Source organism: Myodes glareolus, chromosome 4 (assembly GCF_982192425.1).
Source record: "Myodes glareolus chromosome 4, mMyoGla1.1, whole genome shotgun sequence".
In the NCBI taxonomy this organism is placed as follows: domain Eukaryota; kingdom Metazoa; phylum Chordata; class Mammalia; order Rodentia; family Cricetidae; genus Myodes; species Myodes glareolus.
The window spans coordinates 32,982,957-32,998,528 of record NC_142029.1 but is presented as its reverse complement, the minus strand read 5'-3'; the positions used below and the strand labels follow the sequence as shown (position 1 = coordinate 32,998,528).

Below are 15,572 nucleotides of genomic sequence, written 5' to 3'. Positions count from 1 at the left end.
TATGTTATGTGTAGGAGTGTTCATCTTTATATTTATTTGTGCACATGTGTGTGCTTGTGGACCAGAAGAGGGCATCAGGGTCCCTAGAACTGGAGTCACAAATGGTTGTGAGCCACCATGTGGGTGCTGAGAACAGACCCCAGGTCCTCTAGAAGCGCTGCCTGTGCTCCTAACTGCTAAGACATTTCTCCATCCCCACTTTTCCAGTTTTAAAACAATGATATTATATAGCTTGGATATTTGCTTGTTAGGTAGAAATTCATGAGTGACATTTGGTTTCTGTGAAAAACTGCATTGGTAAAAATTCATTCTGGAGTCAAAAGGGAGAAAATGGCAGGTCCTACAAAATAATGAAAATGCCTTTCTAAGTGAGCCATAACTCTGCTTTGAGCCAAGGCTTTGCTTCTGCCTGTGAAGGAGTGTAGAAATGCCCCCTGATGCATACTGTAATTCTGAATTTTTGTTGTTTCTGTTCTTTTTTTTCTTTCTTTTTTTTCTTTTTTTCTGTTCCAGCAGCACACGGGGTTCTCATTTTGGCTGAGAGATTTTTAACCATGACTTTGCAACAAAACCTTAAAGGGGCGTCCTGGCTATGGGGCTTCCAGGAACTCTGCTGCCTAACTAAGCAAATGATTATTTTGTTCATAGTCACATACTTTCATGTTGATACTCCACTAAAATAAAACTCTTTCTCTTCATAAAGCATCTTTTTGGATAATTAACAGATGGATGATTCTACAGGTTAAAAATCATTTTGAATAACAGCACCAGAATTTTTAAAAAAAAACTGCTTAGATTTCAGATGTGGTCAACTGTCAAAGGTATAGTTCAGCCAAGGAGGAAGCTCACAGTTACATTCTGTACCATCTGCCAGCAACCTTAATTACTCTCATTTGAAGAGAAAATTTACTCGCAAGAATAGCTAAGCATGTGTGAAAATGATCTTGATGTATAGTCAAGTTTTTATTAATGTTTTTAAAGTATCAACACCCTTTTATGGTTTGGGAATTGGGATAGGTGTATCAAAATGTTAAGAATGTTGTATGAAACAGAGCAGAGAAAAAATGTGAGATGCGGGTGCGTGTGTTTGAGGGAATCCATACAATAAATTCTAATAACTGGTGCATCTAGGTAAAGGACAAGTAAGTGTTAATCGTACTGTTCTTTCAACTTCCCAACAATTGAACTGTTCCCTGCTACAGTCGGTGAACAGTCAATATTTATGGTGGTAAAATTAGAATTTTAAGATCTGCTTTATTTTCTCCCACACTTGTAATTTCCCTGTAATGAATAGGCATTGTTGTATCAATCAACAATTCTTAAGGGTGGCATTTTCTCTCCAGTAGCCATTAACTCTCGAAGTTGATTTTCTCCTTAACAAACTTGATCTGATGCTTTGGTTTCCGTTTTGCACGCCTGAGTCTATTACAAAGCAAGAAGCAGGCTTGGGGCCGCTTTTCTTCTCTTACCTTGTTTTCCTCCACAGAAGTGGAGCACAGGACGTGAGGGTAGATGGTCTCCTTGAGGACTCCGCCATCGGCAGGGCATATGCATTTGGAAAGCCGACTGCGCGGGGAAAATTAGAGGCGAAATTTAGAACTTAGGGTCCTTTATTTGCTTCCACTTTTCAAAAGCCGGATGGCACCATTCAAGTTTCTAAACTCTAGTTAGAAACTGTTGGGTTAATAATTACGAATGACTTTTTGAAAGCCCCGCACCGCACCAGCTGTACAAGTTCTACATGGCTAATCTCAGGCCTTCATCCCCCGCTGTGTTGTACAAAGGCGGAGGCCTTGCAAGCCCGGAGTAAATCTTCCAGTGCCAAAGTTGTTTTGTTCTGGGTTTTGATCAGGGGCTGCACGCAGAGACTTTTCCATAATAAACCTCCCCAAGTTCATTTTCTACCTGAATGTTCTGAACGCCGCTCCCATCTGAGCCCACCTGTTCAGCAGCTGATAGATGTAACTGTGACCGTCTTCTGTCCAAACAAGGATCCTGTGCGCAGCGAGAACTTCTCCACCAGCAAAGAACTGTCCGTCTCGGCTAACTTCCGTCCACAGAAGGGAAAAGTCACAATAGTCGTAAACCTGCAGGACATTGCAGATCCACATAAACAAAGCCCGGAAATAGACTCTGCCAGGAGGATTAGCAATAATTATGCTCATCGAGACTATGATGAAGTTAATGTTACAACCTATTAAATATTAAAAGCAAGCATACTGTATTCATGGATGAAGATATTGTTTTATGATTCACTCAGACTTACTCTTTTTCATTTATCCCAAAGTAAGTTGCAGTGGATAGAGTTGTCTGACTGGCTTGTCCCATCATGTGCCTTGTAAGCACAGATGCCCAAATCCTACATTTTTAAATAGTTTTATTCTTTCCATATGAGTAGTCCCAGTACAGCGCTTAAAAGTTTCTTATATATAAAATGTTTGCATAGTAGAAATCCTTAGTTAGCTGGCATACTTTAAATCTTACGTCACAAGTCAGACAGACTTCTGTTAGCAGCTGTGTGAAACATTAAAGTAAATAAACATGATATTGTAGTTTTTCTTTACTCTTGGAGAAATTACTGACTATATTCACAAGGAGAGAAAGAATACTCCCTAAAAACATGGTAGTGATACAACAGAAAAAAAATTCAGAAATATGATCTATCTCTATAAGTGACAAGTATTAGCTTTCTAAAAGCAAAATGCAAACATTGGTTTTGAAAATAATTTAGAAACCCTGTCTCAAAAAAAAAACAAAAATAGAAAATAATTTGGCAATTTTTTTTAATAATTTGCCTTTGTTTTATGTGTGAGTGTTTGTCTGCATGTGTGCGTCATATGCATGAGTGCCTAAAGAGACCAAAAGAAAACCTCGCATGCCTTAGAAAGGGAGTCACAGGCATTTGTGAGACACTGTGTGGTTTTCAGGAACAGAACCCATCCTCTGGAAGAGCAATCGATGCTCTTAACCACTGAGCCATCTCTCCAACCCCCAGAAATTATTTTCAACATTACTATGATTTGTTGTTGATAAAACTAGAATGTATTGGTCCACATACAATATCTTTGGGAGCGAAGTAATGGAACACAGAACAATAAGACAGGAAGAAAAGACTAATCATTCCATGTCTTAACATTATTACCTTAAGGAGTTTTTTTTCAATATTTAAATTATAGTATCATTGTTGGACTCAACAAGAAAGCCATTTCATTTGCCCATTACCAGTATTTTTAATACCTTCCAACATTTAGAAAATACCACCAACAGGAGTCTCTCTGTATATGTACAAAATCGTATCGTCTGACAGTTCAGGGAATCAAGAAACTTCGATTCTTTTTCATAGACATCTTGCTTTTCCTTTAAAAGGAAAAAAAAAGAAACATTTGAATATAAATTCCAGGAAATGTACATATAAACAGAAGACAGAAGACGTAGTCCTTCTCACATGCTTGACACTGGCCCTTCCTAGCATTGTACAGGGGAAAGTATCCAAGGTTCCTTTCCAGTGTTTTGATCTAAACATTACTTTGCAAGATTCAAGGACTTATTACTGACAGTCAGCCAAATACCACTCTACAAGGAACCATGATAATCGTTGAGAATATAAAGTTACCAGCTACCAGACAGAGCAGAAAGGGGAGGGATGTAAAATTTCAAAAATCAGAACAGCAACAAACCAACCCTGAAGGGTCTTGATTACTAAAACCAGAAGTAAGCTACTGGAGGACAATGGTCTTGTACTTTGTAAAGATCTGTCACTTGTATTTTAATAAAATGCTGATTGGCCAATAGCCAGTCAGGAAGTATAGGTGGGGTGACCAGGCAGGAAGTAGAGGCAGGGCAACAAGAATTCTGAGAAGAGCAAAGTTCAGTCTGCAGTCGTCATCTAGATGCAGAGGAAGCAAGATGAATATCATCTCACTGATAAAGGTACCAAGCCATGTGGCTAACACAGACAAGAATAATGGGCCAATTTACGACGTAAGAATTAATTAATAAGAAGCCTGAGCTAATAGGCCAACCCGTTATTAATTAATATAGTAGACCTCTGTGTATTTCTTTGGGACGAACAGCTGTGGGACCGGGTGGGACAGAAACTTCTGTCAACAGTAAGCAATACAAGAGATGCTTTGAAGAAACACAGCATAGCCAGTGCAGGACAAAAAACCTGCAGTAAGCTTCTCATAGTACTGGGAGTGGGGTTCTAAAGAGCAATAAGCAACACAGTATCTAGGCTTCTCAACGAAGAAATTGCCAGCGACTGTGTGGTGCTGTCTGGCACACATACTGTGTTTCTGCTTTTGTGTGCTACTATGACTCTAGTCTTATGCTAGGAAGCAGCAGGTGGGTATGCGGGCATTCCCAGGAAAATGAGCCTTAAACACATCTGTCTGTTTACAGATCTCATACCCTAGAACAGTCCTAATAGAGGGGACAGAACAATGTCTGCTATCAATTTTTAAATTAAAAAATATAATCTTTCCCTCTCTCTACCCCTCCCCTGTGTGTGTGTAAATAAATCTATTTACATTATGTATGGAGTCATGGTTGGAAGGATGCAATTCAACTGCTTCAGTGCCCACCCTTGGAAAGATATCATTTAGACCTTCAACTGTGAACATGCATCACCCTCATAGTTTGAAATTTTCAATGAATAGTGATTGAAATAATGGAAAAATGAGTGGTTTCCAAGCCAACCTGGATGCTGTTGATGGACGAGGAGAGGTCCCAGACTTTGAGCTCGCCAGTTACAGATACGACCAAGAGAGAATCCTCTGTGAAAGGAAGGTTTGAGCTGTCAGTCAGTGGATCAGGATGCTGTCACTATCACCCCACAGCCACTCAAGGATTTCACAGGGTCAGCAGGATATATTTAGCTTCGATTTTTGTTGAATTTAGGGAATGATTTCATCCCATGTTCCAACTCCCTGTGTATGTGCAGAATAGAGAGCCATCGCACCTGGCAGATGCTGGTGATGTTGAGCCCACTTAAGCTGGGATGTAGCACCAACTTGCACATCACTCAAGCATTACTGACGATAGAGCCTGAATTTCAGTAATATATCCAGAAAAAACCATTCTGCTGCTCCATAATAAAAGAAAAGAAAGAAAGAAAGAAAGAAAAAGAAAGGAAGAGAGGGAGGGAGGGAGGGAGGAAGGAAGGAAGAGAAAGGGAAGGAAGGAAGGAAGGAAAAGGAAAGAAAAGAAAGAGAAAGTTGAAGGGACAGGAATGAAAAGGGAAAGGCGTGGGGGAGGGGGGAGAAGGTAAGAAAAGGAGAAGAAAGTCCAAACAGCTCAACTGCCTGTCCCTCTCAGCAAGCAGAACTGAGAACTGCGTCATAGAAACAGCTTCTCTTTCATTCGTCTTCACCTCCTGCTGGCTTCTTAATAAGTTGACCCCCTGGTGGAGGGAATCTGGGTTTCCCCTGACATGGCTTCGAGACGTCGCCAGGACAAGGTGAACAGCCACAGAGTTCTCAGCTCTGGCTTGACAATTTCAGCAGCGTCTCAAGCAGCTGCTGCGCAGTCTTAGAGTCCCGAGACGCCCACGGTTACCTTGAATTCTCACAGAGTGAACGATGCACATGCATTTCATCCAGTCGGGAGACTGCGAGGAAGAAAAGGTGTGCAGGAAAGCCAGCGTCCCAGCGTCGAGGATGAGGACGTCTCGGTATTCCCCACAGCACAGCAACCAGCCTTCGCCGGTCATCCGGAAGGAGCAGTAGTAGTACTGTGGGGCAGAATTTCAAGAAGAGCACCTCAAAGATGGCTGGCTAGTCTTGATGTCCTTCTAGCTGTGTAAAGACCTCTCTGAATCCCAGGCAGCCTCTACCCTCAGCCTTTGAACTAGGTGACACCTCCAATTCCCTCCATTAGTCCCACACTCTTGCCATGTTGATTTTTCAGCTTAGCTTCACCACCCCCACCCCCTCCACCCCTCTCACCTCCACCCCTACCTCTCACCCTCATCTCATCCTCCATGGTAAAGTGGAGACCTTTTAAAAGAAATACTACAGATCATGGAGCAGTATTAGGTATATTATTCTTTTTTTCTCTTCTTTTCTTTTCTTTTCTTTCTTTTCTTTTTTTTTTTTTTTGATTTTAGGTTTTTCGAGACAGGGTTTCTCTGTAGCTTTGGAGCCTGTCCTGGAACTAGCTCTTGTAGACCAGGTTGGCCTTGAACTCACAGAGATCTGTCTGCCTCTGCCTCCCTAGTGCTGGGATTAAAGGCGTGGACCACCAAAGCATGTCTAGTATATTATTCCTGTAGTGTTATTTAGAGATAAACAATAACAATCTGGGCTCTCTACCCCAGTGATACTACTAAAAGCTAGCATGAAGTGAAAGCATTTTAAGAAGATATTCTTGTACCAAATAAATTTTGAAAGTAATTTCTGTTAAAGAATAGATTATATATCCTCCCATCCCTATACTCTGTGACTGGGTTCTGGTCTAGAAGAAGAGGGGAGAGTGTGAACATGGTATGATACCAGTAGCACAAACAATGGGAAACTATAAAAACAAACTCTCAATAGCAAAGGGGTGCTGAAATTACTCCTTTATTTGTAATCTGTACATCAAAATTCAGAAACTACTTTGAAAAACAGAAAGTGTGACTGAGAAAGAGCTCAGGGGAAATCAGTCGTCTGGTATGTTTGAAGCCTTGGGTTCAACTCCCAACACCGGAGAAAACAGAAAGCCCCTGGATTGGAAAGTGATGACAGAAATTGTAACTAAGTCTTTTTCTTTCACAAATTAAAAAAAAATCAATGAATCCACCAAAAAAATTGGTTAAGACTGAAAAGTGTAGCATGAGCTTTTCTTTTTTCTGAGATTTTAATTTTACAATTTTAAATTGCACCTGTGCATCAGTGCAGGAAGTGGGGTATGTGTACCTGAGTGCACTGCCTGCAGAGGCCAGTAGAGGTCACTAGCACCCCCTGGACCTGGTTTGGAGGCAGGATTTGTATGCTGGGACCCCAATTCAGATCCTCTGGAAGAGTAGTAAATGCTCTTAATCCCTGAGCCATCTCTTCAGACCCAGACAAGGTTTCATGTTGTATAAAATAGTGCATTGCTGAAGCTGAATCTTCCCAAGTATACATGGATGCTTTTGTGTCACTTAGGAAATGTGAAACAATATGAAACTCATTTTTAAAGATAAGATACAGAAACGAAATAACCAGGAATAAATGTTGTTGACCAGTATCTTTAGACTGAGAGGAAGGCCAAAATAACAGGTGATTACTGGTGATATTTTTTTCATTTTGGAAGAAAAATAAAATAAAATTCAAGAAGAGTATTCTCCAAAGATATTAAGTCCCCAGATAAAAAAAGAAATGCAATGAACAAATTGCTGCTTTGGCATCTCGAACGTTCTGAAAAGAGTGCACTTACACAGATCGCAGTGTGCCTGTAAGGAAGGGTGGCTTTCTCCACACACTGGCCGCTGCTCACATTCCACAGGCACATCTCCCTGGAACAGAGAACTCTGGTTATTCTCTGCCGTTTCCACACAGTTGGCCAGAACAATTCTTTGTGCCTCCAAGTTTTTCTTCAGTGACGCACTTAGGTGCCCCCTGATTGTTCGTGTGGCTTTTTGTTACAGATTACTGGACAAGAAAATGCTGTGGTCATTAGCAGGGTTGACACACCGTAGCTCGGTCATTTTGTTTGGATAATGACACCCTGCCTACAGCCTGCATGTTTTGCTTTAGGGACACTCTGGCTAACAACAAATGGAGGGAATTCAGCCCGTGTGGCCTTCGAGAGGGACAGTACCACAGTCTCTCCATGGAAACTTATTTCAATGAGCTTAAACTACATATTCTGGGAAGGATAACACCTCAAATCTGTGTTCACAGGCAGCAGCTCCCCCACCCCTTCTCTCTCCTGAAAACAAACAGCACCACCTAGAGGCCACGTTTGGTCTATCATTGATCCAGCTTCTTTCTTTGATTCCCCCCAATTCGAAATCCTGAAATAAACAAACCTTGACACTTAATATCTGTAAAACCTTCATTATTTTTGAAAACTCTAGCTTAATACATGTTATACACGATGAAGCTATGAAATACACCAGGTAGATATGTTAAACCTAGATGGTTTCTGTTCAGAAGATTAGGGACAGTCGAATCAGAATGGTGTAATACCCTTTGACTTTGGAAATTTTAATACAAAAGCAAAAACAATTAGATGGATGAAAAACAAGCTTTATGGGTAATATGGGGAAAGGCTTTAGTTGAGGTAAAAATAATATATAAATAAATATGTGTGTGTGTGTGTGTGTACACTAATGATGTTCAATTTTGCATGTATTTGATGATTTTTCAGGGATTCATTTTTCTGATCAAGCACTAGGAGCCAAATATTCTGAACCAGTGATTCTGAAACTGGGGTGATTTTTATTCCCCACCGTCAGCCACTTCTTGAAGACAGTCTTGTTGCCACTAGGAACACACTACTGCCATCTAGTGGACAGAGAACAGAGGTGCCTCAGTCGCCTTACAGTGTCCGGGTTTCCACAACAAAGGATGTTCTTTCCAAAATGCCTTGAGTAGAGAGGGCGTGCCCTAGAATCCGACTCATAGACCTTCCTTCTGTTTTTAACTAGTACATCCAAAAGAGGTTTTAAGATAACCAGAAAAAGCATGTCATTTTACAAAGCAGGAGGGAAAATCTGTGTGTCCACAAACATGTATGTGCATGTGTGCGCATGCTGAAAACAATGATGGGAAGAAAGATAGAAATTAAAAGAATATATCCCAGAAATAAAACAACTAATAACACACCTAAGGGAAAATGAAGGGTATAGAAACTAAAGGTAAGAGACTGGATTCTAAGTAGCCCACAGCATAAAGTAACACAGTCACGTAGTTTAGCGCTGTAGTCTCTCACTCTTGCTCACACCCACAAGCCTCTGAAAGTATTTACAAAGCGACCCCAGCGAGCCTCATGCCATGGCTATTATGGAATACTGGTATATGTGGGTTTTAGAAGCTCACAGTAAACTGATATGCTTTGAAGTTTATTTTTAAGCTGGTATCTCTAATAAGCAGTTTTTAAAGATTTATCTTATTTTATTTATGCATATGTGGGGGGAGGCTTTAGTGTATATGCACACAGGAGTACAGTGCCCACAGAGGCTGGAGGAGGGGGGAGGTCCTCTGGAGTTGGAGTTCCAGGCATTTGTGAGCAGCCATGTGAGTGCTGGGATCTGAACTTGAATCCTCTGGGAGAGCAGACACATTCTTCACTGTTGAGTGATCGCTTCAGCCCCGAATCTGGACTCTCTTACCTTCAAGAGTTATCTGTTCCCAGGTCTTCATGCATGTGTGTGTGTGTGTGTGTGTGTGTACACATATAAATGTGTGCATATATATACATATACATGTATAGATAGATTGATTGATTAGATTAGATAGCTGTCCCTATGCTAAGATTTCCCCATCAGAGTTCGAAATCCCCATACCCACCTGCCTACAGATGTTCCCATCTGTGTGGCACATGGGAATTCACAAGCCCCTTTCCTCTTTTGTTCTCTGTCAGTGAATGGTTTATCCATATGTAAAAGTCCCAAGTTAATCTGAGTCTCACACTCCTCCAGCTGTCCCCGAGTGGGCATGGGAGACTCCAAATGTGGCTGCTAGGGCATAAGGATGGAAGGATAGCCTAAGATTGTCAGAAATGCACATACAGAGCTCTAGGCTACACCCACTGAACCCTTATCTGTGGGACTAGGGCCCAGAACTCTGCCCTGAGCCCCAGCACACGTCTCTGAGACACACTCAGTCTTTGGGACCTGTGTCCTAGCAAAGTCTCTGTTCTAAGTTCTGATACGTTGCCTACTTTGCATCCACTAGCAACCACAATTTCTCTTAACAAGTGGAAACCCTCTCTATCAATACCAAAGCTTTTTGCCTTTAAGTTTAATTCACCATGCTGCATTAACTCTGTATGTTTATCTACATAAAATATTAATACCACGATATCAACTTCATTTTGTTAGTACTTATTTCCGATGCATTTCCTTTTTGGAAAGTGTTGCATGAGTTCTAATTGGTCTACATAATAAAAACCCAGAGTCAGATATGAGGAGGTGAAGGCTGAGAGATCAGAGAAGCAGAGCAGTCGGCCACTAGAAAGACCTTTTACCTCTACCGAAGCCTCAGACTGAAGGGGAGCTCCCATCATTATGAATCCTCAGACTGCACACTCAGACTGAATCCTCAGACTGCATCTGAGCTCCTGTCTCCTCCTGCCTTATATTCCTCTCTGCCCAGCCATATCACTCCTGTCTCCACCTCCCTAGTGCTGAGGTTAAAGGCATGTGATCCTAAGTGTTGGCATCACCTTTGTATGAACTCTGTTTCTTTTTTAGACAGATTTAATATCATGTAGCCCAGGGTAACCTTGAATTCACAGAGATACATCTGCTTCTGTCTCCCGAGTGCTGGGATTAAAGGTGCTTGCCGTCACTGCCTGGCCTCTATGGCTAACTAGTGACTTTACTCTGCACCCCGATCTTCAGGCAAGCTTTATTTGTTAGATCACAAACAAAATATCATGGCATAAAAGAAGTACTTACACTACTTAAATTTTTACAAATGTATTTCCCAACTTTATTTCCTTTTATGTTTTATTTGGTCTTATTCTTTTTCCAATTGTCTGGCAACAACTATAATTTAATTTTAAAACTTGGTCCTATTATTTAATTGAGATTAAGATTAGTTCAACTGCCTTATTTTATGCTTTTTTTAACGTGTGGAGGACAGAGGTCCACACTGGTGTTTTTCCTCAATCCTTCTCCACTTTCTTGTGAATGTCTTTGTGTTTGTGTGAGCACACATGTGTGGGGGATGCATGGAGAGTGGGTGTTCAACTGCGTGTAGGTTTTTGTGTGGATACTACTGTGTGGGAGTAGCATGTCTTTCAGTCTGTGTGGGAGAAGAGCATTGAATGTCACTTCTGGATTGAAGGTGACCTTCAACACGTGACCCTTGGACCTTTATCTATCAAGTGCTGGAGTTTCAGGTGTTTAATACCACACTGGGCATGGAATCACTGGAGACCAGAGGTCAACAATGGGTGTTTGTCTAGATTGCTCTTTCGTGGTCTCCCATGAAGCCTGCACATCAATGTCGCTAGACTGACAGGACCACACCTCAGGCTCTCCTGTCACACTCCTCAGCTGTGGGGTTACAGCTTTGTTCACGACTGCCGGGGATCCATACACAGGAACTCACATTTGAGTAGCAAACACTTTACCCGGGTCCATTTCTCCTCCACTTCCCTCACACGTTCTTAGCTTTTAAGGACAAGAAGGCAATGGAGATGGAGCTAAGTGACGCCGCTCACCCGTTCTCAGCAGCACTCACAACATAGGGCTGTTTGGAGAAGTCTCTCGCTCTTGCCAAGCATGCCACTGAGGCTGAATGTCCAAAAAGAAGTTCTTTGGCTGAAATCTGAAAATGCTGAAAATTAGGTTTTTGAACAACTCTAAACTTCCAGTAATAATAATAATAATACATCTTTTAAACGTGTTAAATTTTTTATATATATACAAGTTTCAGGAACACTAATACATAACACAGAATGCACAGTCTAGGAAACCTGGAGATGATGGGACGTGTTGTTCTCAATGTTTTGTTTACTCGCATTTAAGCTCCATCATGAAATTTCGATGAACACTAGACCAGTTCCTCAACATTTCAGTTTTGAATACATCAAAGTCAGTGCCGTTCCTTCTCATGCCCAGGAATTTCCCTGATGAACCCAGCCTGTGGAGGACAGGATTTCATGCTGGGTGTGGTATTGAACCCCTGGCACTCCAACACTTAATAGGCTAAGGCAGGAGGAGCACACATTGAAGGTCACCCTCAATCCCGGAAAGGCATCTATTGGTATTCTCTCTCACAAACTGAAAAGTCATAGCCACACTACAACCTATGCACATTTGAGACAGTTTGACTCATAATTATTAAAAATGGGAACATGACCTCACTGCCCTTCAGTCGAGCAAAAATGACAGGTACAGGCAAACAGCAGGTGTCAGCTGACCCTGAAAAGAAATGAGCAGCTGAGCTGCACAGACAGGTTGAAAGTATGTGCATGACTTGGGTGAAAGAAAGAACCCTGGACAGCCCACTCTCGTAGAACTCCAACTCTGGGATGCTCAAGACAAGACAGAACTAGGAATGTAAAAACATCGATGCTCATCACGGGTTTGGGAAAGCAGGAGACTCTGGGACACAAAGGATTTCTAGAACAATAAAATGCTTCTGTATCACATGACAAACTGCAAAGGTATGTCAGTATACATCTGTCAAAGCCCATAGAATGCACATCCAGGGGCACTAAGAAGGAATCAGCTATAATGTAAACCATGGGAGTCAATAATCATGAGTGCCAGATCCAATGATGCACAGGATATACCACTCCAGGGTGATATGATGTCAGAATTTGCATCAGTTGTTAACTTGACACAAGCCTGTAGTCACCCACACTGAAGATTTGTACAGATCAGATTGACCTATAGGCAAGACTGAAGGGCATTTTCTGATTGGCGATTGAGGTGATTGGGCCCAGACCCTTGTGGGTAGTACTGCCCTTAGGTACATCCCTAAGCCTGGGCTATGTGAGAAAGTAAGTAGCAAGCCATGGGAAACAAGACAGTGAGCAGCGTTCCTCTGTGGCCTCTGACTGAGTTCCTGCCTTCTGACCTCTTCAGCAATGAACTGTTACCTGGAAGTATAAACCAAATAATCACTTCCCTCCCCCACGTTATTCTAGCTCTGTTGTTTATCATAGCAACAGAAGTCACACTAGAACACACAGTGATGGCAGGGGACATAGGGTGAGGGATGAAGAACCCTGTGTCTTCTACTCGGGTACTTTCAGTACATGAGGTCTTGTCTTGATATCAAATTATACTTTAGGGGCCAATTTTAAAATACTTTTAAAAATAAAGCACTGAATTTTTTGAATACCTAATATGACTCCCTTCCTCAAAAATAAAATGAATTTTTCTACACACGAAAAAACCCAAACACTCATTTACAATGTCAATGTGTTGCTTTCCTACTAGTGATTTGAAAGTATAGTCCTAAGTACCTATTCTTTTATCACCTCACGTCTGAAAAGAAAAGTATATTTCTATTTTGTAAAAAAAAAAGAGTCTGAAAATTAAAACTATAGAGCAGAAAAACACAGGGCTGAGAGATAATTCAGCAGTTAATTGTCCTTGAAAAGGGCCTGAATTTGTCTCTCAGCACCCACATGGGCTAAGACCCACTTGAAACTCAAGCTTCAGGGGCTCCTAAATTCTCTAGTGACCTCTATGGGCACCTGTACTCATGTGTGCATACTCACAGAAACACACATACACATATATACACACACACATACACACACATGCACACACACACAAATAATAAAGAATAAACATAATGGAACAAAAAATAATTTGAAAAAACGTCTTGTGGATAGTAAAATATCTATATTTCACATGGATCAACACCCACTTTCCACTTTTTCTCTAAACTATGCAAACATACGCATGAACTGATAACCAAACATATCTATCCAATATAATGGTTTCCTTTATTTCTGCCATAATCAGAATTATTTTAAAAGATCTCTTATCATACTAAAATGGTTGTGTTAAAAAAAAAAGTCTTACAGTTTACTAAGATCATGTACTAAATTCTAGCTTTACATTTTTCCTGGAAAATTCATAAGGTTCCAATTAAGAAAACCCTACATCCTTGTACCCAGGCACTACATTTGGGTGCCGTCCCTTTCCAATGGATGATAAGCCACAGTGACTCCAGGCACATCACAGACACACTATCCACCCAGAGAAAGTCCACATCAGAGCAAAGATCTGAAGTGAACACCATTGCCTTACTGAGATGATCTGAATGAAACGGTCCTCATAAGCTCATATGTTTGAATGCTTGATTCCCCAGTGAAGGGAACTGCTTGGGAAGGATTAGGAGGTATGGCCTTGTTGGAGGAGGTGTGTTGCTGAGAGGTAGGCTTTGAGGTTTCAAAAGTCCATGCTAGACTCTTTCTTTCTACTTACTTCCTGCCTGTGGATTAGATGTCAGCTCTTGCTCTATTGCTCCAGTGGCAAGCAGACATGCCACTGGGGCAGCAGCTAAGAGCTTACATGTGACGGCTATGGTCAGTAGCAAAAGACAAGCTCTAGTAATACCACTCATATGACATACAGAGAAGTCAAAGCCAGAAAGACATAACGTCTCATATTTGCTCTACACATTGTTAGATTTGCATGACTACTTTTCCATAGTGCCCTAACGGTCAACATTCAGAACCCAAGACTCATCCCATGTCCTCAGCCCAGATCTTCCCAGAAGCTCCCCTTGCCCAGAAGATTTGAAAACCTCCTTTCCTGGGCAACAAAACATCTCCATGGCCAAACCTCATCCCCTCTCCTAGCTATCTCTCTCTGACCCTAGTTCACACTGGGATCCAGCAGCAGGACTTTTTCCACCTTGCTGCAGATCAGGCTGTTTCCTTAAGCAAAATGACCTGCTTCTCCCACCTTGCCAGTGTGAGTCTCATTCCACTCCACATCTGTAATGCTGAGTTCTTCAGTATTGGCTCAACAGGCTTTTGGTTGCAAAGTCTTTTGTTCTAGACAGTCATATGCAGTTTAAGACAGTAACAGGGACCACTAAATGTCAGCAGTGTCTCCCTGGTTCCAATTTTGACAACTGGAAATGTCTGAAAATACCAGTAAATGTCCCTTAAACTAGACTCCTGCAAAGAACCCTGCTCTAACCCTAAGAAGACAAGATGCTCCTTGCTCCTAAAAGGAACATAAGAGAACTTTCCAAGGGAACACCACACTGTTGAATGCCACCTACTTAGGATCCTCACAGTGTAGCCTAAGTAGCCAAGTCTGGCCTCTCCTATAATGCAACCTCAAAGGCCACCAGCACAAGCGTCCTCCTTCAGGTATGAACTCATCCAAGCTACCATTAGAGTGTAGTCAGAATGCTCAGTGACCAAATACTGCATGAGTATCAGAAACACATTGAAGAAATGAGAAGCTAGGAATTCAAACTTCTTAAGCGTGTAATGAGTTGTGCATTGCTAAGCAGCCACTTCAGCTGGGAAGTAATATAAAATAAAAAGATTGAAAAAGATTAGCAAGACATTTTAGGCCACTTAGGAGTCTGAGTTTAAACGATAATAGAAAACATATATTTCGGATATATATGAGCACCATTTTGAAGCACATTCACTACGCCACTACCCAGTCCTTGGAAAAGTGTTCATAAACATTGAGCTGAGCTGGCCTGCAGTGCAGCTCTTGGCAGTCCTATAGCAGAAGGGTTCGGGGATAGGAGGTGTTAATTAATTACACTATAAAATAGAATTACAATTAATTGTTAATTTAGGTTTAAAAGTGACAGACTTTAAAGGCTAAAAATAGTTTTGATCTTTACAAGGCTTCTTAATGAGGGCAGTACACTTTAAGTACATCATTACTTTAATTGTTCAAATTGGGTCTAGAGCTGCTGGAGTTAAGCAAATATCTA

The 15,572-nt window shown here is 41.3% G+C and overlaps 1 protein-coding gene across 4 annotated transcripts in view; it reads right to left on the bottom strand.

Moving 5' to 3' along the window:
• Wdr72 (WD repeat domain 72) overlaps nt 1-15,572 on the bottom strand; it is a 185,623-nt gene that overhangs the window by 147,835 nt on the left and 22,216 nt on the right. For all 4 annotated transcript variants that reach the window (XM_085689386.2, XM_048424310.3, XM_087905376.1 and 1 more), the window contains 7 exons: nt 11,359-11,465; nt 7,399-7,477; nt 5,557-5,731; nt 4,699-4,775; nt 3,238-3,357; nt 1,942-2,087; nt 1,470-1,566 (listed from right to left, as the gene is read on the bottom strand). In XM_085689386.2, the coding sequence (XP_085545512.2) occupies nt 1,470-1,566; nt 1,942-2,087; nt 3,238-3,357; nt 4,699-4,775; nt 5,557-5,731; nt 7,399-7,477; nt 11,359-11,465 (801 nt within the window). The remainder of the gene's footprint in view (nt 1-1,469; nt 1,567-1,941; nt 2,088-3,237; nt 3,358-4,698; nt 4,776-5,556; nt 5,732-7,398; nt 7,478-11,358; nt 11,466-15,572) is intronic.